The sequence below is a fragment of the Syngnathoides biaculeatus genome, chromosome 16 (assembly GCF_019802595.1).
Source record: "Syngnathoides biaculeatus isolate LvHL_M chromosome 16, ASM1980259v1, whole genome shotgun sequence".
Taxonomy (NCBI): Eukaryota; Metazoa; Chordata; class Actinopteri; order Syngnathiformes; family Syngnathidae; genus Syngnathoides; species Syngnathoides biaculeatus.
The window spans coordinates 900,396-924,618 of record NC_084655.1 but is presented as its reverse complement, the minus strand read 5'-3'; the positions used below and the strand labels follow the sequence as shown (position 1 = coordinate 924,618).

General features: G+C 41.4%; 1 protein-coding gene across 3 annotated transcripts in view; it reads right to left on the bottom strand.

Annotated features, from left to right (window-relative positions):
* The window catches only part of carm1 (coactivator-associated arginine methyltransferase 1), a 170,636-nt gene that overhangs the window by 95,830 nt on the left and 50,583 nt on the right, over nucleotides 1-24,223 (bottom strand). For all 3 annotated transcript variants that reach the window (XM_061845172.1, XM_061845173.1, XM_061845174.1), the window contains exons 6-8: nucleotides 18,293-18,470; nucleotides 18,117-18,207; nucleotides 8,572-8,653 (exon numbers count right to left, since the gene is read on the bottom strand). In XM_061845172.1, coding sequence (XP_061701156.1) covers nucleotides 8,572-8,653; nucleotides 18,117-18,207; nucleotides 18,293-18,470 — 351 coding nt within the window. The remainder of the gene's footprint in view (nucleotides 1-8,571; nucleotides 8,654-18,116; nucleotides 18,208-18,292; nucleotides 18,471-24,223) is intronic.

The following is a 24,223-nucleotide window of genomic DNA, read 5'->3' as shown; positions in this document are numbered from 1 at the left end:
TTTTAACGTTGTCTGGGTGTTTTTGTCTCACCGGCATTCGAACATTGCTCAACTGACTTATCTCAACCGCTATCGCTCGTACAAATTTTAGATTGGATGTGTACCCTTTGATTTTGGGTCAAAACCCTGAAGGTAACACAAATGTCATTGAACTCTCTCAGCCAGAACGCCTGGATCCCATGGAAAGTGATTAAGTAATGCCGATGAAAAGTATTTGCCAACCTCATCATACTAATGAGAACAACCAGTGGCACTAAATTTTGTATTTGTTGATAAGTTTATGATTGAAGGGAATAAAGCCTTTTCGGGAAGTACCTTCTGATGATGTTTATCGTAAATATAGGATAAAAAGTGGGGAAATGTAAATTATTATTGCATTTATCATACATTTTTGTAATATGATTATATGGGACAGTGTGTGTGTATATATATATATAAATATATATACACACACACACACCACACACACACACACAATTACATAGTGTTTTTTCTTTCGTCTTTCTCTCGCTCTTTTGCCTGGCAGCTTTATCCTCACCACCCTTCTCCCAATATAGGTAGATATTAGCCTCATTGTTAAATATGCTGCAGGGTTCACAGCACCTGAAAAAATGTAGTGGCTTGTCATCCAAAATTCACAAAAAGTACTGTTTTTAAAGAACATGGATAAGCCCAGATGAGGTCATGGCTTTGGAAGCTCCTGATAGGTTATCTGACAAAATGTGAGTTAACTGACGGCGCACCTCTGGGACATATTTAAGGCCACTCCTTAAAAACTTTGTTTAAAATCATGGCAAAAGAAATTAGCCAGAAAGTCAGAGAAAGAATCGAGGAGCTACACAACTGTGGCTCATCCTTGGGTTTAACTTCCAGATATTTGAAGTTGCCACGTTCATCTGTTCAACCAATTAGACAAGTGTAAACATCATGGGAATGTCCAGCAATCACAGCTCTCAGGAAGGAGATGGGCTCTGTGTGCCACAGATGAAAGTGTTTTAGGGCGAAATGTAAAAATAAACCCCAGAACAAAAGCTAAAGAACTTGTGAAGATGCTGGATGAAGCAGATAAGAAAGTGTCATGAGTGAAATGAGTCCTAAATCAATATTCGTTGAAAGGCCACTCACCAAGAATGAAGCCACTACTCCTAAAGAAACAAAAAAGACAGATTATAGGTTGTCAAAAGACACCAACATAAAGATCTTAACTTCTGGAGACATGTCTTGTGGTCTGATGCTCTAAAGTAGAGCTGGTTGGTCATAATGACCAATGTTACCGATGGAGGAAAAAGTGGGAAGCTTGCCGACGTGAGAACTCAATACTGACTGTGATGCATGGAGGTGGCAGCCTCATGTTGGGGCGATGCTTTGCTCCAAAATGAGCTAGTGCTCTTCATAAAATAGATGGCGGCATAAAGAAAGAACATGACAGAGATATAAAGTAATCTCCAGACATCAGCCAGGAAGCTAAAAAATGTGTGCAAATGAGTCTTCCAAATGGACAATGACCCTAACCATACTGCATCGATAATGTCTAGCAGTGGCTCTCACAAAGCACTGACCAGAACCCCATAGAAATTTGTGGGCAGATAGGAAAAGGCGCATCCGAGTAAGGCAAAAACAGACCTGACTCAGTTCGACCAGGTCTACCGGGCGGAATGGACGAGGCTGATTGCAGAGTACTGTTAGAAGCTTGTGAAAGGTTATCCAAAATATTTGACCCAAGTCATGCAGTTCAAAGGAAATGCTACTCAATACTAAGGAAATGTTTGTCAACTTTTGATCTTGAAGAAAATAATACAAATCTCTCAAAAAATGCTCTTTTTATTGTGACATTGAACAAAATTGTATAATTCTGTGATCCTGACTGAAAATTAAGTCAACCGCCAAAACAAAAAAATGATAGCCAGCAAACGCACAAAAAGAACAAAAAAGCTTGGTGATCCTTATGGTTACATGTGAGTTAATTCTTCCAAATAATTGATACCTCAGTCAGTCATCTCTCAACCGATTTTAACATTTTATGCTGATTGGCTTTCATGTCATAATTCACTGATCCGATCAATGCTCCACAAAAGGCATTTACTATGCTTCGCCATTGTGCACAGTGTATTTGAACCTAAAGTGTAGTTAATTTGGAGCCCTATCGGATGTCTTTTGACATAGTACTGTAAATGGCTGAGGGCCAATCGTTTTTTTTTGTTTTTTTTTTTTTTTTTTAACGTCGGCAGTATAGATCGACAACACATCAGAGACAAACAACATGTAAAGCCCAAATTGGACTACAGGACAAATTTGGTCCCACGATTGCACTATGTCTGATTACTGAAATAAAATTTGGTATTCCGATCCCATCGGATCCTGATTTTGCGAGCACTGGGGTCTATCTTGTCATCTCCACACTTGCTACTGTGTGACGACAACAAGAGTGGATCACACCGACTGGTTAATCTATCATCCATCCAAACATCCATCTTCTACCGCTTCTCCGCGTCGTGTCGTTGGTACAGTAGCTTTAGCCGGGATACCCAGACTTCCCTTTCTCCAGCTACTTCATACAGCTCTTCACGGAGGGACACTGAGGCGTTCCCAGGCAAGCCAAGAGAAAGTCTCTGCAATGTGTCCAGGGTCGTCCTGGGGTCTCTTTATGGTGGGATGTGCCCGGAACACCTCACGAGGGAGGCATCCAGGAGGCATCTGGATCAGATGCCCCAGCCACTTGATCTGGCACGTCTCAATGAAGAAAGAGCAGAGGCTTGAAACCAAGCCCCTCACCGATGACCCAGCTTCTCACCCTGAAAACCTCCAGAGGAAACTCATTTCGGCCGCTTGTATCCGGGATCTTGTACTTCCTGTCACCGCGCACTGGTTGTGACCAGTGGTGAAGATCGGAACATAGCTCGACTGTTTAAATGAGAGCTCAGCCTTTCGACTTAGCTCGCTTTTGACCATAACGGAACAATACAAAGCCTGCATCACTGCAGACGCTGCACCGATCTGCCTGTCAATCTCCAGCACCATTCTTCCCTCACTTGTGAGCAAGACCCCAAGTTACTTTAACTCCTCCACTTGGGGCAGGATCCCATCACCGACCTGGAGAGGGCACGCCACCCTATTCCGACTGAGGACCATGGACTAAGATTTGGAGATGCTGATTCTAATCCTAGCCGCTTCAACTTGGCTGCGGACTGCTCCAGTGAGCGTTGGAGATCCCGGCTTGATGAAGGCAACAGAACCACATCATCTGCAAAGAGCAGAGACGCAATGATGAGGCCACCAAAACGGGCACCATCTACGCCTCGGCTCTGCCTATAAATTCTATCCATAAAAGTTATGAACAAAATCGGTGACACAGGGAACCCGTGGCGGAGTCCAATTCTCACCGGAAACGAGTCTGACTTACTGCCAGCAATGCGGACCAAACGCTGACACAGGTCATACGGGGCCGAACAGCTCGTATCAGGGGGTTCGGTACCCCATACTCCGGAAGAACACCTCATAGGGCACCCTGAGGGACACGGACCAACACGTTCGCCAAGTCCACAAAACACTTATAGACTGGTTGGGCGAACTCCCATGCACCTACAAAGATGCTGAGGGTGTAGAGCAGGTCCACTGCTTCGCGGCCAGGATGAAAACACATCGCTCCTTCCGAAACTGAGATTTGACTTCCCGACGAACCCTCTTCTCCAGCACACCTGAATAGACCTTACCAGGGAGGCTGAGGAGTGTGATCCCCCTGTAATTGGAATACACCATCCAGCCCCCTTCTAAAAAGGGTTCCCACCGCCCCAGTCTGACAAACCAGAGGAACTGTCCCTGGTGTCTACACAATGTGGCAGAGGAGTGTTAACCAGGAAAGTCACTCAACCAGGAAAGTCCCTCAACATCCACCCCTGGGGCCCTGCCAGGAGCTTTTTAATAGAAGATAGAAGTGCGTGCCTCAGAGAACTCAGACTCTACTTTCTCATGGGAAAGCGCGTCGGTGGAATCGAGGAGGGAGGTCTTTGAAGTATTCTCCCCAGTGACACACAACGTCCCGAGTTGAGGTCAGCAGTGCCCCATCCTCACTATACAAAATGTTGGCTCTGCACTGCTTCCCCCGACTGAGACGCTGGACCAAAATTTCCTCAAAGCTGTCTTGAAATCATTCTCAATGGCCTCACCGAACTCTTCCCACACCCGGGTTTTTGCCTCAGCAACCACCAAAGCCACATTTTGCTTGGCCAGCAGATACCTTTCAGCTTCCTCGGGAATACCACAAAGCCAGAAATGCCCGATAGGACTCCTCCTTCAGCTTGACGGCATCCCTCACTGTTAGTGTCTATCAACGTGCTTGGGGATTGCCGCCACGACAGGCACCAACCACCTTACTGTCACAGCTCCGATCGGCCACCTCAGCAATGGAGGCGCGGAACATCATCCACTCAGACTCAATGTCCCCAGCCTCCCTCGGAACATGAAAAGTTCTTCCGGAGGTGGGAGTTGAAATTCCTTCTGACAGGGGAATCTGCTATCTGTTCCCAGCAGACCCTCACAATACGTTTGGGCCTACCACGTCGGACCGACATCTTCTGCTACCATCGGGGCCAACTTACCACAAGGTGGTTATTAGTTGGCAGCTCAGCTCCTCTCTTCACTTGAGTGTCCAAGAAAAGCAGCCGCAAAGCCGATGGCACGACCACTAATTCGATCATCAAATCGCGACCTAAGATGTCCTGGAGCATAGTGCACATGTGAAGACCTTTTTGCCTGAACATGGTGTTTGTTATGGACAGCCCGTGATGAGTACAGAAAAACAGTGACAGAACACCACTCGGGTTCTGATCAGGGCGGCTGTTCTTCCCAATCACGCCCTTCCATATCTCACTGTCATTGGACATTGAAGTCCCAGAGCAAAATGATGGGAGTCCCCAGAGGGAGCACTCTCCAGGGCTCCCTCTCAGGACTCCAAAAAGGGTGGGTAAGCCGAGCCAGGGGGCAATAAGTATACTCACACCTGCTTGGCGCAACTCACCGTGGGCAACTCCAGAGTGGAACAGAGTCCCAACCCCTCTCAAGAGGACAGGTACTAGAGCCCAAGCAGTGTATAGACTATTCCGACTATATCTAGTTAGAACTTCTTGACCTAACCAGCTCAGGCTCCTTCCCAGCCAGAGAGGTGTCATTCCATGTCCCTAAAGATAGTTTTTGTAGCCAGGGATTGGATCACCAAGGTTCCTGCAATCAGCTACCACCTAGCTCACATTGTACCCGACCCCTACCTACCTAACCTATGTACATTTTCATTACATTTTCGGGCTGTGCCCGGCCGAGCCCCATGGGTGCAGGCCCGGTCACCAGGTGCTCATCTTCAAGCACCACCTTCAGAGGGGGGCCCCGGTGACCCGCACCCGGGCATGGGACACCTGAGTCCATTCGTTTTACTCATCATAGGTATTTATGGAGCTGTACTTTGTCTGGTCCCTCACCTAGAATCTGTTTCCCATGGGTAATCCTACCAGAGGCGTGAAGCCCCGGACAACTTAGCTCCTAGGATTATCAGGACATAGAAACCCCCTACACCATGAAGGCTCGAGAAAGGCCGACTATATAATAAGAAGAAAATGGCAAAACGTGTTGGTGGTCACCAATGCTAAGGGCAGAAGTGCATCTTTGTTAAAGGCTTGCTTGAGGTATGTTCACATACTTTTAATACGGTACCGCAAGGAAATAGGGGAAAAAAAAACTTGACGCCTAGAATGCTAATGTTAGTGCTTGTGCGTAAACATGCTTCTGTTCTGTCAAATAATGATCTAAAGTTTCGGTGTATGTGAGGTAATTTACTTACAATGAAGTAATTTAATTGCAGTAAGTGAGTACCCATTATTTCTGTCATGTTGTAATGTTGATTAGAATACACGACCTGCCTCGAGTAGTGATTCCCAACCTTTATAGAGCCACGGAACATTTTACATTTGAAAAATCTCATGGGATCCTGACTAAAACAAGAATGTCGCAAAAAGTGGCATATATTCATTACAGTTTGTACTTCTTGCCATATAATAGAAGACGATTCATTTGTTCTCTCTCTTACTATGCCTTACTGGCACAAACAGATAAAGATACATTATTTCTTGTAAATATAATTATTTGATCAGTTACACAATTACATTCAGTAAATAAGTCATTTAAATAAACACACTGGCGCCATTTTGTTGATTAGAGATTGGCAATCTTTTTTTTTTTTTTTTTAAACACGCTGATCGTTCCCAGAAATCTTGACTGTGTAAAGCCTTGCCCAAACAAAATGGGAAGGTTGTAAAAGGCAAGTATCTTTATAGACCAAGGAAGACCTGAATCGGTCAAGACAGAAAACATAGCAATACGTCTTCCAAACAGAAAATGCATAACAGTACGAGGTAGAAACTGTACTCAACACCCAACTTGAATGAAACCACCTAAAAGAAATGGGTTTTATACAGAAAATCGAAACGAAAGCCATCCTTATTACCTACACAGAAAAAACAAGGCTTATGGTGGGCAGATAGAGCAAAGCAATCATGAACTGTGGACTACTTGATGAAAGTGATATTCAGTGATGAATCGCAAATCTGCATTGGGCAAGGTGATGATGCTGGAACTTTTGTTTGGTGCTGCTCCAATGAGATTTATGAAGATGTCACCCTAGAGAAAACATGCAAATTTCTACAGTCATTAATTAATGACATGGGGCTTCCTGTCAGGTAAAGGCACAGGAGAGATGGCAGTCATTACATCTTGAATAATTTTACAAGTTTACAGATATTTTGGACAGTTCTGATTTCTGATGGAAAAGAAGTTCTGTCATGCCATGACTTTTGAAGATGGTGTATCTTCCCATATAGAAAAAAAACCCTGCTGTTTGTGTACCTAATGATGATCAATTTTACTAAATTTCCTCTGAGGCCACATTTGGCACGTTTTTCACCGACTTGACTCAAAGTTTTACCACTTACAGATCATCAAGCTGGTAGTACACTATGTATCGTAAAAGCTGAGCTATCCTTGTTCCGGCGATTCTATTTATTTATTTATTTATTTTAAAGGCACATATTCCCCGATATGGAAATATAAGAGCCAATCCGCAGCCCATAGGACTTACGTTATGTTAGAAGACTATCCATCCATTCCTTTTCTGAGCCTAGGGTCGCCGGAGTGTTGGAGTCTGTCCCAGTGAACATTGAACTGGTTACCAGACAGTAGCAGGGCACAGAGACAGACAACAGGCACACTCACAATCACACCTCAGGGGAATTTAGAGTGTCAAATTAATGCATGTTTTTGGGGATGTGGGACAAAACCAGAGTGCCCAGAGAAAACCCACGCAGGCACGGGGAGAACATGCAAACTCCACACAGGCAGGGCCACGATTTGAACCCCAGTCCTCAGAACTGTGAGGCCAATGCTCTAATCAGTTGGCTTACTGCGCCGCTTCTTGCAGACTAAACCACAAGTTCTGCTTTTTAACAGCAAATCCTCAAAGAATGTTCACCCATCAGTTTGTGACCTCAAATTAAAAAACACTCGCGTTCTACAGAGGATAACAATCCAAAACACACCAGCTAGTCAACTTCTGAATGGTTTATAAAAAATAAAAAAATTAAGGTTTTGGAATGGCCTAGTCAAAGTCCAGATTTCAATATGATTGAAATGCATTAGTTTGACCTTAAAAGGATGAATTCAAACAACTCTGCAAGGAAGAGTGGGCCAAAATATCTCCACAGAGATGTGAAAGACGGGAATGTACATCAGGGGAAGATTGGTTTATTAGGTGCACGAGCCCGCGAGTAAACAGGCACACTGGTTATCAAACTAAAAAAAAAAAAAAAAAAAAAGCAACAAGCTCGCCTGTACGGCGTCTCCTTGTCAACGAGAAGTCACTCCCTCACTCGGTTTTATGGAATGTGTGCATCAACATATCTGCGATGCTTCAAGGAAATGTTACTGTTTAATAGATCTTTGCGATTCAGAGGGATACAGATAATCTGAAATTTTGAAGAAGGAGCTGAGCCAAACTACAAACCTTTCAATTTATCGGTTGATCTGTGTTCCAGCTTCACATATGGTCACAAGCTACATGTAGTAACTAAAACAACATGACAATTTTGGTCACCCCGGAGGGCAGAGTAGAGCCACTGCTCGAATGCATCAAGAGGAGCAAGATGTTAACGATGGCCCCTTCTCATTTGCCTAGTGATGTATTTCAAGCACATCCTGGGAAGACGCTGGAGAGACTAAGTCTAATGGCTAGCCAGGAAATGTCTAGGGATTCCTCCATAAGAGCTGGATGTAGGTGTTCCGGGCTTCTCTGCTTGAGCTGCTGCTTTGATGACTTTGATGTTGTGTTTTAAATAAAAAGATTATGTGTTCATTCCCAAACTTCCTGAAAGTCACCGCTTCTATGCCGTGCTTCAACCAACTGGCCTATTAAACAGGCTCTAAATAAAAGTACTTGTTCCGGTTGTTTAAAATTTGGAGAGTTAGAATGCACACAATTCCAAACCTCAAAAAGTAGACTTGAGTCCACTTATTCAGGACTTTTGTAATACATACCACAATTGGCTGGCGGAAATACTCATCCACCGCTGCACCCCGCAACGCAGAGAGGTCTACCCCATGGAAGGAGGGCTGGTACCTGAGGAACCCAAAAAAGAAATAAGCCATTTCTTTGATTGTTTTAAAATGTTGCAAATAAGGTCCATTAAAAATGATATGCAAAAAAAATAATGCAAATATGAATGAACTCCCAAAATGGTGGGGAATTGTGTGTACGTGCTCCCTGGTATTGTTTGTTTGTGTTGTTCGGGCGTCTCGGGACTCAAGTACACAAAAAATTACTTGCTAACCATCAGAGCGTCTTCTGTCTTTTTTTCAATAACTCTCAATCTTTCCCAGAGTTACTCATCGGCGCGTTCTTCAGTGTCGCAGCAAAGACATCGCAATGGCTCGCATGCCAGTACACAAGTACAACTTCACAGGATTGGAAACAGACTCTAGAATCTATGCTCCCTAGGCAACAAAATGGATAAACTTCTACTTCTAATCAAGACCTCCAAAGACTTTGGAAGTTGTGCCGCCCTGTGCTTCACGGAGACTTGGCTTGGTGGACACGTACGCAACAGAGCAGTTAGGCTACCCAGCGTTCATCTTTATTGGGCGGACCAGATCGCGGAACTAGCGCGGAAATCCAAAGGTGGTGGAATATGATTCTATACCATCATGAGAAATGGTGCACAGACATTACACAGCTCAGCACACACTCCAGCCCACTGTTGGAGTCATCGTTCGTAAACTGCTAACGCTTGCCGAGGAGGTAAACCGGATTGAGAAAAAACACCCAGAATCACCCCTCATTACCCAAGGAGATTTTAACACAGCTATACTAGAGCTAAAGATACAACACATCTTCATTTTTTGTCAAGAATCAACAACTGGGACACAATCATAAAGTGGAACGAAAGTTATTGGATATTTTATACTTTAACAAATAAAAACTGAAAAGTGGGACGTGCAATATTATTTGGCCCCTTTACTTTCAGCATAGAAAACTCACTCCAGACGTTCAGCGAGGATTTCTGAATGCTCCAATGTTGACTGATGATGATAAATAGAATCCACCTGTGTGTAATCAAGTCTCCGTATAAATGCATCTGCTCTGTGATAGTCTCAGGGTTCTGTTTAAAGTGCAGAGAGCATCATGAAGACCAAGGAACACACCAGACAGGTCTGAGAGACTATTGTGGAGAATTTTAAAGCCAGATTTAGATACAAAAACAGTTCCCAAGCTTTAAACATCTTAAGGAGCACTGTGCAAGCAATCAAATTGAAATGGAAAGAGTAACATACCAATGCAATCTACCAAGACCCGGCCATCCTTTTAAACCTTCACCTCGAACAAGGAGAAGACTGATCAGAGATGCAGCCAAGAGGCCCATGATCACTCTGGATTAACTGCTGAGATCGACAGCTGAGGTGGGAGAGTCTGTCCAAGGACAACAATCAGTAGTACACTGCACAAATCTGGCCTTTATGGAAGAGTGGCAAGAAGAACGCCATTTGTCAAAGATATGCAGAAAAGGTTTCATTTAAAATTTGCCACAAGCCACCTAGGAGACACACGAAACATGCGGAGGAGGGTGCTCTGGTTGAAGCCAAAAATCAAACTTTTTGGCCACAAAGCAAAACTATGTTTGGCGTAAAAGCAACACAGGTTACCTTGAACACACAATCCCCACTGTCAAGCATGGTGGTGGGAGCCTCATGATAGGAAGATGAATGGAGCCAAATACAGGAAGAAAATCTGCAAAAGTCCTGAGACTAGGATGGAGATTTCTCTTCCAACAGGACAATGATCCAAAACACAAAGCCAAATCTACAATTGAATGATTCACAAATAAACGTATCCAGGTGTTAGAATGGCCAAGCCAAAGTCCAGACCAGAAACCAATCGAGAATATGTGGGCAGAGCTGAAGACTGCTGTTCACTAATGCTCTCCATCCAACCTCACTGAGCTCGAGCTGTTTTTCAAGGAAGAACGGGCAAGAATTTAAGTCTCTCGATGTGCTGAACTGATAAAGACATATCCCAAGCGACTTGCAGCAGGAATTGCAGCACAAGGTCGCACTTCAAAGTATTAATGCAAGGGGGCTGAATAATATTGCACGCCCCACTTTTCAGATTTTTATTTGTTAAAGTTTAAAACATCCAAAAAATTTCGTTCCACTTCATGATTGTGTTGCACTTGGTGTTGATTCTTGACCAAAAAAAATATATATAAATATGTTTATGTCTGAAGCCTGAAATGTGGCGAAAGGTGGAAAAGTTCAATGGGTGGGGGGGGGCGAATACTTTCACAAGGCACTGTACATGAGTAAATGTGAAATAAAAACTAAAATCATGCACGTATTGCTGAGATCCATAGGATTTTCTACCGAAATATGTGCATTCAAATTTTTCAAGCTTATCATCATCATCATCATATCAAATGTCGTTAGCATTGATCTCTGCCTTCTTTTTCCACTCCTGTGGCAGCACTATCAACATATATGTGTGTTCTCACCAGTGAGTCTTCCACCCAGCGGGAACCAATCAGAAGAAGGGGGGGAGTCAGAGCCAAATATGGACAAAGCGGATACAAAACTAGGTCAAACAAGCAGCACTGAGGGCTTTTTGAGACACTATGACAAACCCAATGTGTTTTTTGAAACGTAATTGACACTTTGATATAAAGTTAGAGAGTCACTCGATGGAGGCCTAAATTGTCAAAATATGGGACCTTTAATTTATTTGAGGGCACTAGTAAATGAGAAAATTAACCTAACAAAGAAAAAGAACAATCTCACACTTGTGGCATTCCCAAGAGCTCCCATGAAGTGTCCAGAAAATGTGGTATAAATTCCCATCAATTCCATGGTTAGTGACACAGTGGACCCCATCAGTTTTCTTACCACTCCAATAGAGCTGCGGATTATGCACTACCATTGGCATTTCCAGGATTGACAATTCTACCTTCCATACAATCAGGCCGCTTACACACACTGTCAAAACCAACTTGGTAACACCAACAACCAGAACTGGATCCTTGACATCCTCAAGGACAGACCAAAAGTTGTGAGGGTGAGAGAGTTCATTGCAGAGCTAAAAGTCAGTCCCAGAACAGCACAGGGCTGCTTCCTCACCCTAAATTATTCTCACCTGAGACATATGACTATGTGCTCCTAAAGACAATAGAAAGGAGGAGGGGATGAGTCTGCATACAGAAACCTAGTTCACAGTATCACCATTTATGGAGGACAATGACGTTGTTGTCCTCTACACAGAAAAAAAATAGAGCATAATGGTATTGTGTCCGAATGAACCATGTTCTGTACCTCGATTGCTTTTTCTACTCTGCATAATTCATCGCCCTGTAAAGAATGTTTACAAAAACCAAGGACAAAAGGATCTAGTTGTTCCCAAACAATCGGAGGAACAAGAGATAAGGAGAGACAAGCTGCACAAAGATGTATTTGCTTCATCCAATCTGATGAGCAAATGACAAATTGAATATGCCAGCACTTTAAATCTCCCACACCTCTTCATGCCCCATTGGATCCATCCACATCTCAGAATCTCCCCTCGAAGACTACAACAAGCATACAATCCGCAGTCGAGGTTGGTTCCCCCTCTTCCAGCCTGAATGCAATGTTGGGTCTGATGGACAGGATGAAGACTATTGCCAACGATGGAGTCCAGCCCATACGACGCCAAGATCTTTCTCCCATCTCCCCTCGCCTGAAACCACTGTCCACTAAGAAGCGAAAGGCCCCTCCTCCACCAATTAAGACTATCTGTAAATCTGACTGATATTTACAGGGTCTTTTCCAGAATACCTCAGACTCCTATGGAGATCAGGCATTTTTAATCCCTGTAATTACAAGGAACAGAAAGTTGGTCAAAAAGATATGGCACCAAGAAAGTATAACTTCCAACCTAGAGAGGATAAAATGTGACTCTACCGAACCATTCTCTCCAGCCATCTTTGCGAGACTAGTTCTTTTTAATATCGGGTTATTGGGGAACAAATCAATGTTGAGCAATAACATCATTACAACGTAAGGTCTTAACTTTTTGTTATTAAATGAAACGTGGTTAACAGAAAGTACCTGTAATGCCATTTTAAATGAGGCAACACCAGCAGACTTTAATTTTATGAACAAGTGTCATACAGGTAAAAAAAAAAAAAAGTTGGTGGTATTACTGTTATTTTTAAATCATTATTTCAATGTAAAGAAATTATACTGGGTGATTTTAGCTCTTTTGGACATCTGTGTTTTTTAGTTAAGGGGGACCCAAAGGTTATCATTCATAGACCTCAAAAATACAATGGAAAATTTATGGAGGATTTTTCAGAACTGTTGTCAGTTATTTTTACTGAGTTCAACTATTTTGTCAGAACAGGGGACTTTAACATTCATATTGACAATAACATGGAAAAAACATCTAAAGAACTTTCTGCAATACTCGACACATTTGACCTCTCTCAACATATTAAGAGTCCAACTCACAATCAAGGTCACATCTTAGACCTGGTCATCTCTAAAGGATGTTGACATTCTATCGGTCGATATTAAGGATAAGGCTATTTCTGACCATTTTTATTTATTTTTGAATTACAGATTCTTCCAAAAGTTCAGACAACCTTTATCCTTATTAGGAAAAGGTACATATATGAGAGTACTGCCAGTAAGTTTATGGAGAGTGTGGCTGTGCCACAGACTGTGAATGCTGAGACAGTTGATGAACTTTTGGACAATTTCACCTTGAAAATCACAAATCCCATGAATGCTGTTGCTCCTGTTAAAACTAAGACCATCCCGAGACAACCTAGAACACCGTGGAGGAGCACAATGACGGTCAAGAGATCTAAATCAGAGTATAGGAAAGCAGAACGCAAGTGGAGAAAAACTAAACTCCAAATTGACTATGACCTCGACAGACAGTATCTTTGTAATTTTAACCAAGAGTTAGAGCTAGACAGCAACACCTTTCTGAAATCATCAGTAAGAACCTCAGCAATACTTGCGCTCTATTTGCTGTGGTTAACAAGCTTTACCCCCTCCCCCATCAGATAGATCCAGAATTCGTAACAGCTGGCAAATGCAATGAGTTTGCCTGTTATTTTTGTGAAAAAATACAATCCATCATGTCAAATGTCAGCACAAATCAGCAAAAAGATAGAATGATCTTACATCTGAAGCCACCCAGAGAAAACTCTATTACCTTGTCAGAATTTGAACCAAAAAACTGTAGAGAAAAATGTTCAGCAGTTGAAACCATCAATGAGCTGTTTCGACTCAATACTATCTGACTTTTTCAAAACTATTGTGAAGTCAGTGCTACCTGATTTGCAGCAAATAATCAATTGTTCACTTCAGTCTGGCGAGTTTCCCAAAGCTGTTAAAGTATTTGCTGTTAAGCCTCTTCAAAAAAACAGCACTGGACAAGTTCATGTTAGCAATACCCTATAAACCGATCTCAAATCTCCCATTCATAGCCATGATTCTTGAGAAAGTTTTTTAATCAACTCAGCAATTTCTTGAATTTGAATGGACTTTTTGACAAATTTCAATCAGGTTTCCCAACTCATCACAGTACAGAATCTGCTCTTATCAAAGTGCTAAATGATATAAGGTTGAGGAATACTGATTCAGGAAAGGTGTCAATTTAAGTCTTGTTGGATCTCAGTGCGGCATTTGATACGGTAGATCACAATATACTGCTAAACAGGTTGGAAACGTGGGTAGGACTAAATGGAAAGGTCCCTTAAATGGTTTAGGTCCTACCTGGAGGAAAGGAGCTACTTTTTGACTATTGGATGTGCTCGGTCAGAGCAAATGAGTTCAGCCCCAAGTGTGAATGTTTTTAAATCCAGGTTGAAAAAAAAAAAGTCAAAAGTGGTCAGCTGCCATAACTGGAATATTGTTCTCAGCAAGAAAATGGCAGAAGAGAATTTCTGCATTTGTAACTTTGTGGGATGCCGCTGGCTCAGCAGTAGACTTGGTCAATAAGATGTGTAATTTGCTTTTCGCTACATTTTCCACGTGTTTGGGAGTTTTAAAATGGCTCTTCAGATCGTAAAATCCATGAGCAGCAACTTTCACATCCTATTTTACAAGGAACGCAGAACGAGAATTAAGGACCTTTTGTTGACGATTTAATCCATCCAGCATATTCACCTTGGAGAAACTCCCATTCTTTTTGGTGTCGACCAGATCCTTGAGTTCTTCTCTTCCGACTTGGAGGTCCTTCCATGCTTGCTTTCACGATTATAATTGGTTTGTTTTTCGATTGCAACACAAAATATACAGAAACGGAAATAACGTGACGTGCGTGCGCAGTAGAACTAAAATGGGTAAAATGAGATTGGTTTTAGAAAAACGTCTCCCCCCCCCGTACAAAAGTTGTTATACAGCGTACACAATTTGAAATGATCAAAAAACGCATAAATTACGGAAAAAACAGATAAGTTCACAGGTATGTCACAGGGAGCGCCTGTATCCACCCTACACCAGTGACATCAAAGTACTGTAATGAAGACGTGAGCTCACATATGTTTTTTGTGTCCATACACACTGTAAAGAATGTGTGTGTAGATATATATATGAAGAGTTCAGGCGCAAAAGCAGATATCAATTTTTTTTGTTTCTGTAAAATCATGGAATCTACAAAAAAAACAAAAATGGATATATCTGCTTTTGTCTGAATTCTTCATATATATATATATATATATATATATATATATATTTACACGAGTAAAATTGTGTTGCTTATGTAATACATGCAGTCATTCATGTTTCAGAAAATTAAAATGTATTAAACATTTTTAACGAAAAAAAAATGTGGTTTGAAGGTCTCATTCAAATGAATTAAAAAGCTGAACTAAAATTATCGATACAGCATCAAGCTATCATCCTTTGGGCTTTCGTATCGTGAAGCGGAGCCTTTAAAAATACTCTAAGATCTTTAATTATGAATGTACCCCAATGATAAGTAAGGGGGAAGTTCGAAAGGCGCTACAAAGGATGAAAAATGGAAAGGGAGTTGGGTCCTGATGACATACCGGTGGAAGGTATGAAAGCAATTTGGAAAGGTGGCTGTTCAGTTTTTGGTCAACTTATTCAACAGAATACGAGCAGGTGAGAAGATGCCTGAAGAATGGAGGAACAAGTGTGCAAGTTCCCATTTTTAAGAAAAAAGTGGAGTTGCAGAGCTGTGGCAACTATAGAGGAATAAAGTTGATGAGCCACACAATGAAGCTATGTGAAAGAGTAGTGGAGGGTAGACTCAGGTCAGAAGTCAATATCTGCGAGCAACAGCATGGTTTCATGCCTAGAAACAGTACCACAGATGAATTCTTTGCCTTGAGAATTTTAATTGAAAAGTACAGTATTGTACTTTGAAAGTATTTCACAGATACATTAAAGTATTGTGTCTTGGTGGCTCTAGAGAAAGCCTATGACAGAGTACCAAGAGAGGAACTGTGGTACTGCACGAGGAAGTCTGGTGTGGCAGAGAACTATGTTAAAATAGTACAGGACATGTATGATGGCAACAGAACAATGGTGAGGTGTGTCTTAGGTGTGCCAGAGGAATTTAAGGTGGAGGTGGGACTGCATCAGGGATCAGCTCTGATCCCCTTCCTGTTTGCAGTGGTAATGAATAGGCTGACAGATGAGGTTAGACTGGAATCCCCTTGGACCATGATGTCCGCAGATGATATTGTGATATGCAGTGAAAAAAGGAAGCAGGGGGAGGAACAATTACAAAGATGGAGGCATCCAATGGAAAGGAGAGGAATAAAGATTAGTCAAAATAAAATGGAATATAAGTGCGTGAATGAGAGTGAGAGAGAGTGGGGTGGAGGGGGAAGTGTGAGGCTACAGGGAGAAGAGATAGCAAGGGTGGATGATTTCAAATACTTGGGGTCAACAATCCAGAGCAATGGTGAGTGTGGTAAAGAAGTGAAGAAACGGATCCAAGCAGGTTGGAACAGCTGGCGGAAGGTCTCTGGTGTGTTATGTGAGGATCAAGGACAACGTTCATAAAACAGTGAAGCCAGTCATGATGTACAGATTAGAGACAGTGGCACTGAAAAGGTTACAGGAAGCAGAGCTGGAGGTGGCACAAATTAAGATGTTGAGCCTCTCTCTAAGCGGGAGCAGGTTGGATAGGATTAGAAATAAGCTAATTAGAGGCACAGCCAAAGTTGGATGTTTTGGAGATAAGGTTCGAGAGAGCAGACTTCAATGGTTTGGACATGTCCAGAGGCGAGAGAGTGAGTATATTGGTAGAAGGGTGCTGAGGATGGAGCTGCCAGGCAAAAGAGCGAAAGGATGACCGAAGAAAAGGTGGATGGATGTTGTGAGGGAGGACATGAGGAAAGTGGGTGTTAGAGAGGAGGATTAGATGGAAAAAGATGACATGCTGCGGCGACCCCTAACTCGACAAGCCGAAAGAAAAGAAAGACTCAATTAAGATCCATGGCTTTCGAAAATGAATGTGAAACACAAGATGAACATTAACGCTACATTTTTTTTTTTTGCAGTTAAAACACTTTATGTCAGCACAAATCAAAAACATAATGTATGAACCCCCTTTGTCCAGTTTAGAAGATATTGTCCGGTCAGGTTTGCATGTATGTAAGCAGATATCTATGTTCTATAAAACTCTAGTCTCACATGATACAGAATCAAGTAAAAATAGATTGGAGGCATGGAAACTAGATATTAAAGAAAATATTGAAGTAATTGATTGGGAACATGCATGCCTTAAAGCACAAAAACAAACAATAAATGCTAGAATGAGGCTATTACAATATAAATGGCTGATGAGGACTTATGTGACTCTTGTTAAACTTCATCAGTGGACCCCTGACATTCCAGACACGTGTAGTAAGTGCTCTCATGACAAGGGTACTTTATATCATTGTTTATGGGATTGTTGGAAAGTCAAAGATTATTGGAAATCTATTGTTCAGACAATTTCTATAATTGGAATTATAGTTGGAATTCAGGTTCCTCATTGTGCAACACTGTGTATCTTGGGTATATATCCCAAGGATTTTGCTGTTAATAAAAAGAAGGCCACGCGTATAGATTTTGGTCTCCTGCAGGCCAGGAGAACAATTGCATTATTTTGGAAAAAAGTGGACATTCCTTCAATAAAAGTATGGATGTTGGAAATGCCATCTTGTGTTGCACTGCAAAGACTCACGTATATCATGAGAGGAAGAAATCAGGAATTTGAGAATATATGGAGACCCTTAGAAGTTTTTGAAAAAAATGTGAATTATTTGTGATTTGTGTGCTTTTTTTTTTAACACTTATGTCTGTGCATACGGTGTTTTTTTTTTTGTTTTTTTTTTGTTGTTTTTTTTTTGTTGTTTTTTTTTTGTTTTACTGTTATATATTATATATGAAAAATCAAATAAATCAAATAAATGTATTGTTTAAAAAATATCTAAATTTTTTTCCAACTTGCTTTTAGAGATCCACTCAGAACGGGTCTGGCCAGAATCAATGATCTACATAATTTTTGCATCTTTATTTATCCTCACCAAAAATTGGCTTTTGTGAACTGTTCCATGTAAAGCTGCTCATCTGTGAAAGGAGCAAGGTGAACATCCCCAATGGTAGGGAACATTTTACCTACAAACAAAAGACACAAATAAGAAAATGTGAATTGAATTTCAGAAATCAATCATCTAAAGTAAAAGTTTTAAAATTATTTTACCATTGGGTTTAAGGAACTTCTTGGCATGCAAGTAGCTCTCCAGCATCCGCTCATTGAAAAGCATGTAGCCCATAGGCTCTGATATGATAATGTCCACTTGTTCAGGAAGGGTCACCTCCTCCACCTTTCCTGGGACAACGATCACATGCTCTCCAAGATGGTTACTGTTGACCAGTACCTGCAAGGTAGTACAAACATCTCATGAATAGGCCTGTCATGGAACATCTTTGGGATGATATAACCAATATTGCCAAATCTATTTGTCAATCTGCCCTGAATTGAAAGAAGCAGGGGTGCCCAAACTTTTTGCCTCAAGATCTACTTTTCAAGCAGCCACCCTCCCGCGATCTACCGACAGATGGTGCTGAGTGTATCGTCGCAGCAAAGTGCATGGGGGGGTCATCGCACCGACTGCCGTGGAGAAAGCAAGTGACAGACGGTAAATACATTTTTGCCTTTATGTTCACATGTGCAGCAACAAGTCAGAAGAGACCAGGATTGCTCAAACCGAATGTCAATCAATATACCCACATGATCCACATATTGGCCACACTGGGAATCAAGCGACGAGATGGATGATAGATTTTTCTTTTCTTTCTTTTTTTTTTTTTTAAGAGGCAGGGAGGACTCACGATAGACCATAACTGCCTTGGAGATCGACTGGCTGATTGCAATCGACGCATTGGGCACCACTGAATTAAAGTGAGATCCCACTCCTAATCCAGAGGGCTCAATATGACGTCTGGCCGCCCTTTGCAAGCGATAACAGCTTCAACTCTTCTGGGAAAGCGGCCCACTAGGTTTAGGAGTGTGTTCAAAAGAATTTATTGACCATTCTACCAAAAGTATATTTGTGAGGTCACACAGTGATGTTGGACAAGAAGATCTAGTTCTTAGTCTCTGCTGCAATTCATCTCAGAGGCACTCTCTCAGGTTGAGGACTCTGTGTAGGCCATTTAAGTTAATCCACACCAAACTCATACGTGTCTTTATGGACCTTGCTTTGTGCATTGGTACAAAGCCATGTTAAAAATTGAAAAATACTGTAGTTCCCACAAAGGTGGGAACATGGGATTGTCCAAAGCAGTGGTTCCTCAGTTCTAGACACTCCCTCAGATTCAGCATGGCAAGAGCTCCTGAAAAATTCTTTGCTTTCAACTTTGTGGAAACAGTTTGTGAATGGCCTCTTACTGTTCCAACATGACTGTGCACAAAGCAAAATACATAAAATCTTTGATGATGAGATTGACAGTTTGCCGTTGATGAAATTTGACTGGTCTGTAGAATCCCGATGATATGGGATGAATTAAAGTGCTGACTGAGAACTAGGCCTTCTTATACAGTATCACTTAATGGCCTGAGAAATGTCATTCTGGAAGAATGGTCAAAAATTCCCTAAGCATTCCTAAAAACAGTGAACCTTCTGGAAAGTTACTGTTGGTAAATGAACAATTTTCGTGGGAAGAATAACTGAAAATTAAAAAAGAAAAACTGAATATAATCCAAAATCCAAAGTGTAATTGTTTTCACGAATGGTTAGTGTTTAGGTGATCCTAAACACCTGTTTACACTTTTTAAATCATAATTACAACTACCCTTGAGAATTTGACCTGATAGCATGCACAAAAATTAACATAAATGGGTTAGAATGGCTCTTAAAGTTAACTATCAACACCTGTGATCTCTCTGCTTGTAATCAGTTTGTTTATAAAGGTTCAGTGAAATCATTGGGTAATGACAAACAATTGCATTGATATCTCTGGATTCTTTTTCATGGGTAAAGCAAAAGAATTGTCAAAAGATTTGGAGGGAAATGTAATTGAACTGTATGGAACAGGAAACAGATGTGAAATGATATCCAGGAATTTAAAATTCCAATCAGCAGTGTTCAAACTAAGTAGCAGAAAATTAGAAGATTCTTTTGAGATCAAACTAGGCTCAGTTCGACCAATGAAACTTTCTGGCACAAAGCTAAGGAAAAATGTTAAAGATACAAAGAAAAACCTACAGATCACTTAAGTTGAAATACAGGACTCTTAAAAAATGGTGTGGACGTTAAGATGTACAATAAGGAGGCACTTGAAGAAAAATTATATGCATGGTCGAGTCGCCAGAATAAAACCCCATGGGAACACAAGCCAGTGCAATCTGTAGGCCGGTACCCAGACCAGCTACATGCAGAGGGTTGCATCAGGAAGGGCATCCGGCGTAAAACTGTGCCAAACAAATAGAGCTCGTGCACTTATGTCACCGAAATCACGTGACTGGCCTTATTACCGGTCAAACAAGGCATTGTTCAATGCTAAGTCCGTTGAGACGAAACAAAAATATGTCTTATAGTACGATTCCCAGAGTTTTGTCCGATACTGTTAAACATTTAGAAGGTGATAATAAACGAAGGTACGTGGAAAAATTAGACAAACTTGGCATAGAGGACCCATATTTAATGCTGAAGTCGATGTTTTCGCCGATAAGACATTGGACTGTTAATTCGCTTCCGCTTGTCTTGGACAACTGGATATACACATGTATCTGGTGAGTAAGTCAAGATTTACACAGAGTTTAAAAGTGTATAAAAGTCTGGACGTATACAAATACCTTGTTGCTGGATTTATTCCCAATCAATCCCACATATGATGTACCCACTCACACTTTTTCAATACAAAAACCAGCATATAAATAAATGACCCATGGTTTTACACAAACTCTCATTCATTCACTATGACTGGAAAAAATTTTAGCCTCCGTACACGTAAGCGTATTGCTGCCACACGCTTACCTCCATAAACAGACTGTTCTTTTTTTTTTTTAAATATGCATAAGCGTATTGCTGCCACACGCTTACCTCCATAAACAGACTGTTCTTTTTTTTTTTTTAAATATGCATTGTTCTCAAATGAGTGAACTTGGTGTTATACTTTTTGATAATTTGAGATTGAGAAGAATAAATCCTCCCTGAAATGATCGTTACACAGGCATGTGTATTTCGTTGGGCACCATTCATCACATGCACGATCTCTATACACTTAATTTTTTCAATACAAATACCAATATTGACATAAATGACCCATGGTTTTACACAAACTCTCATTCATTAACTATGATTGGGGAAAAAAAATTAGGACAGGGAGTCATCTCCTCCGTACACGGAAGCGTATTGCGGCCATGTTCTCAAATGAGTCAAACTGGCATCATAAAATATTTATTTGAGATTGAGAAGAATAATTCCTACCTGAAATGAAGTGATTGCTACACAGGCGATTGTATTTGGTTGGGCAACATCCATCACGTTTAATTGCCGAAACCCATCAATCTTTTCTGGTCTTTTCAGATGGTATTCTATAGAATGATCTCTTTGAAGAAGTCTCATCTATTGTGACAATCAATAGCACAAGTCTCGGGCATTGTGAATATTATGCTCCGGTTCAATGTCTCCCACAATGTCGAACAGCTCTGTTTGACCGGCAATATAGCGCCGTGAAAATGTTGAGGTCACGTGCATGAGCTCTATATGAGTGTTCATCTAAAGCAGGGGTCAGGAATCTATGGTTCGTGAGCCATACCTGACTCTTTTGGTGGTTGTGTATGGCTCACAGAGCAGTCATGACGACATACTGTATAGAGTAGGGTGCTCAAAGTGTCCATCGCAATTGACCAGTCGACCACGAGGCAGTTCTGGTTGATCGCGTGACCCCCCTCTCAAAAAAAAAAAAAAAAAAAAAAAAAAAAAAAGGCAGCCTGGAGTCTTTTTTGGCAACACACATAACTAAAAACGACCTGCTGCACAGCCACACACTCTTCTTCCTAGTTTACCTTGCACCCCCCCCCCTGCGCTCTTAAAGTGGTACACTCATAATTACAAATCGTACAGTCCTTACGCAACCTATCAATGTGGTTTATACCACCACCAGAATTTTTTTTTTTTTTTTTACATAAAGACATTGCTCTCTCGGAAAGCATTGTTGGCGAGCGCACATAAATGGGGACAGATGAAAAAAATTCAATCTACAGACCGTCTGTGAATACTTGGAACGCACTTCCTATCACATACCATACACTGCGGCATGTGAGTATTGCTGTACTGACAATGTTTTGTTCTACGTATGCATATGAAGTCTTTTTCACATTATAAAAAAAAAAAAAAGTTAAAACCAACCTACATTCACGAATTACGGATGGAAATCTCAACAGCTGCATGAGATTTAATTTGACATATGAAACAGACGACGAAGCCATCAACAAAGAAGCCGCATTAATGGTAAGTACTTTTTTCATGATTGATTAGCAACAATGTTATTTCGATTAATCTAGAGACTTATTGTACTCTTAAAGTATTGGTCTTACAAAAAAATGCATGAATACACTTGTATTTAGCTTTAAAAATTTTCTATGACTCTTTCGGAATAACATTTTAAAATATTTGCAGTTTGTGGCTCTTAGCCTGAAAGGTTCCCGACACCTGATCCAAAGAATCCCATACTGGACGGGTCGTGGCCCAGATTAAAGTAAGATTTTGTCGAGACTATTAGGAATGGGAGCACACATTAAAAGTTAGTAGATGAGGGTGTTAATGAGGGTGTGTGGCACCAACGACGAACAATAATGGTCCTATTATATGGAACGCGGAGATTTGTTTGTTGCTTTTCTGAGGAGTTTGTTTCGATATAGAGATTGTACAGCAAGCGTGGCCAGACTTTTTTTCCCCCCCAAATTGTTCTTTTCAAGCAGTCAGCCTCGCGCGAACAACCAGCGGGTGGGATGGGGGTTGCATGCGCGCAATGCCTTAAATACTAACCAGGAAGTGTTGTGTGGTTCCACGTATATATCCATCCATCCATTTTCTTAGCTCCAAGATAGTCGCAGGAATGCTGGAGCTTATCCCAGCTGTCAACGGGTAGAAGGCAAGTTTACACACACACGCAGACGTGGGGAGAACATGCCAACTCCACACAAGGAAGTCTGGGATTGAACAGCAGCGGCACCCTCATAACGTATGTTTTTGCTTATACAGTATTAACACGAGAGGCTATAACTCAGCAACTCATAAGCATTAATTATTCGATGCGTGAAAAATTTCCCCTGCTGGTGAACGAACCTCAACTGTGACAGCCACAGCTGTATCCTGTCAAGAAGAAATTCGGGTGCGTTTTCTCAGTTTTGGTGCAGAACAAGTCGGCATCTTTGCTTAGCTAGAACAAATGGTCTGTAATGCTAAGCACCGGAGACGTCAGGGGTGGAGTCAAAGATTTTTCTTCTGCGTTTGGCTCTGAAAGCTCGCACATATCCAGATTTTTCTTGGATTTCAAATATGTTCGTTATTTTCAATTTTAATTTTCAAGTAATGTCCAAAATATATGGAATAATAATATTACTTTACATTGCAGGGTTTATTGTACATATGAATTTTGGGGAGAGTCTTCCTTTGACAATGGCCGCCCCCAGGGCGTTGGTGGCTACTGTGGGTCGAAGACAAAGAAGAGGAGGAAACCAGATTTGTTGGCAGAAGAAGAGGAATGCACAGAGTGAGAGAGTACAACCGAGTGTAGGGACTTTGAATGGTGGGACTATCACAGGAAAAACTCGGGAGTTGTTTGACATGATGATTAGGAGAAAGGCTGATATATTGTGCATACAAGAGAGCAGGTGGAAAGGTAGTAAGGCTAGAGGTTTAGGAGCAGGGTTTAAATTATTTTCCCAAAGAGTAGATGGGAAGAGAAATGGAGTAGGGGTTATTTTAAAGGAAGAGCTGGTTAAGAATGTCTTGGGGGTGAAAAGAGTATCAGATCGAGTGATGAGGCTGTGACCTAGATGTGAAAGATAAATTCTGGAAGGAACTAGATGAAGTAGTTCTGAGCATCCTAGATAGCGAGTTGTGATTGGTGCAGATTGTAATGGACATGTTGGTGAAGGAAACTGGGGCGATGAAAAAAT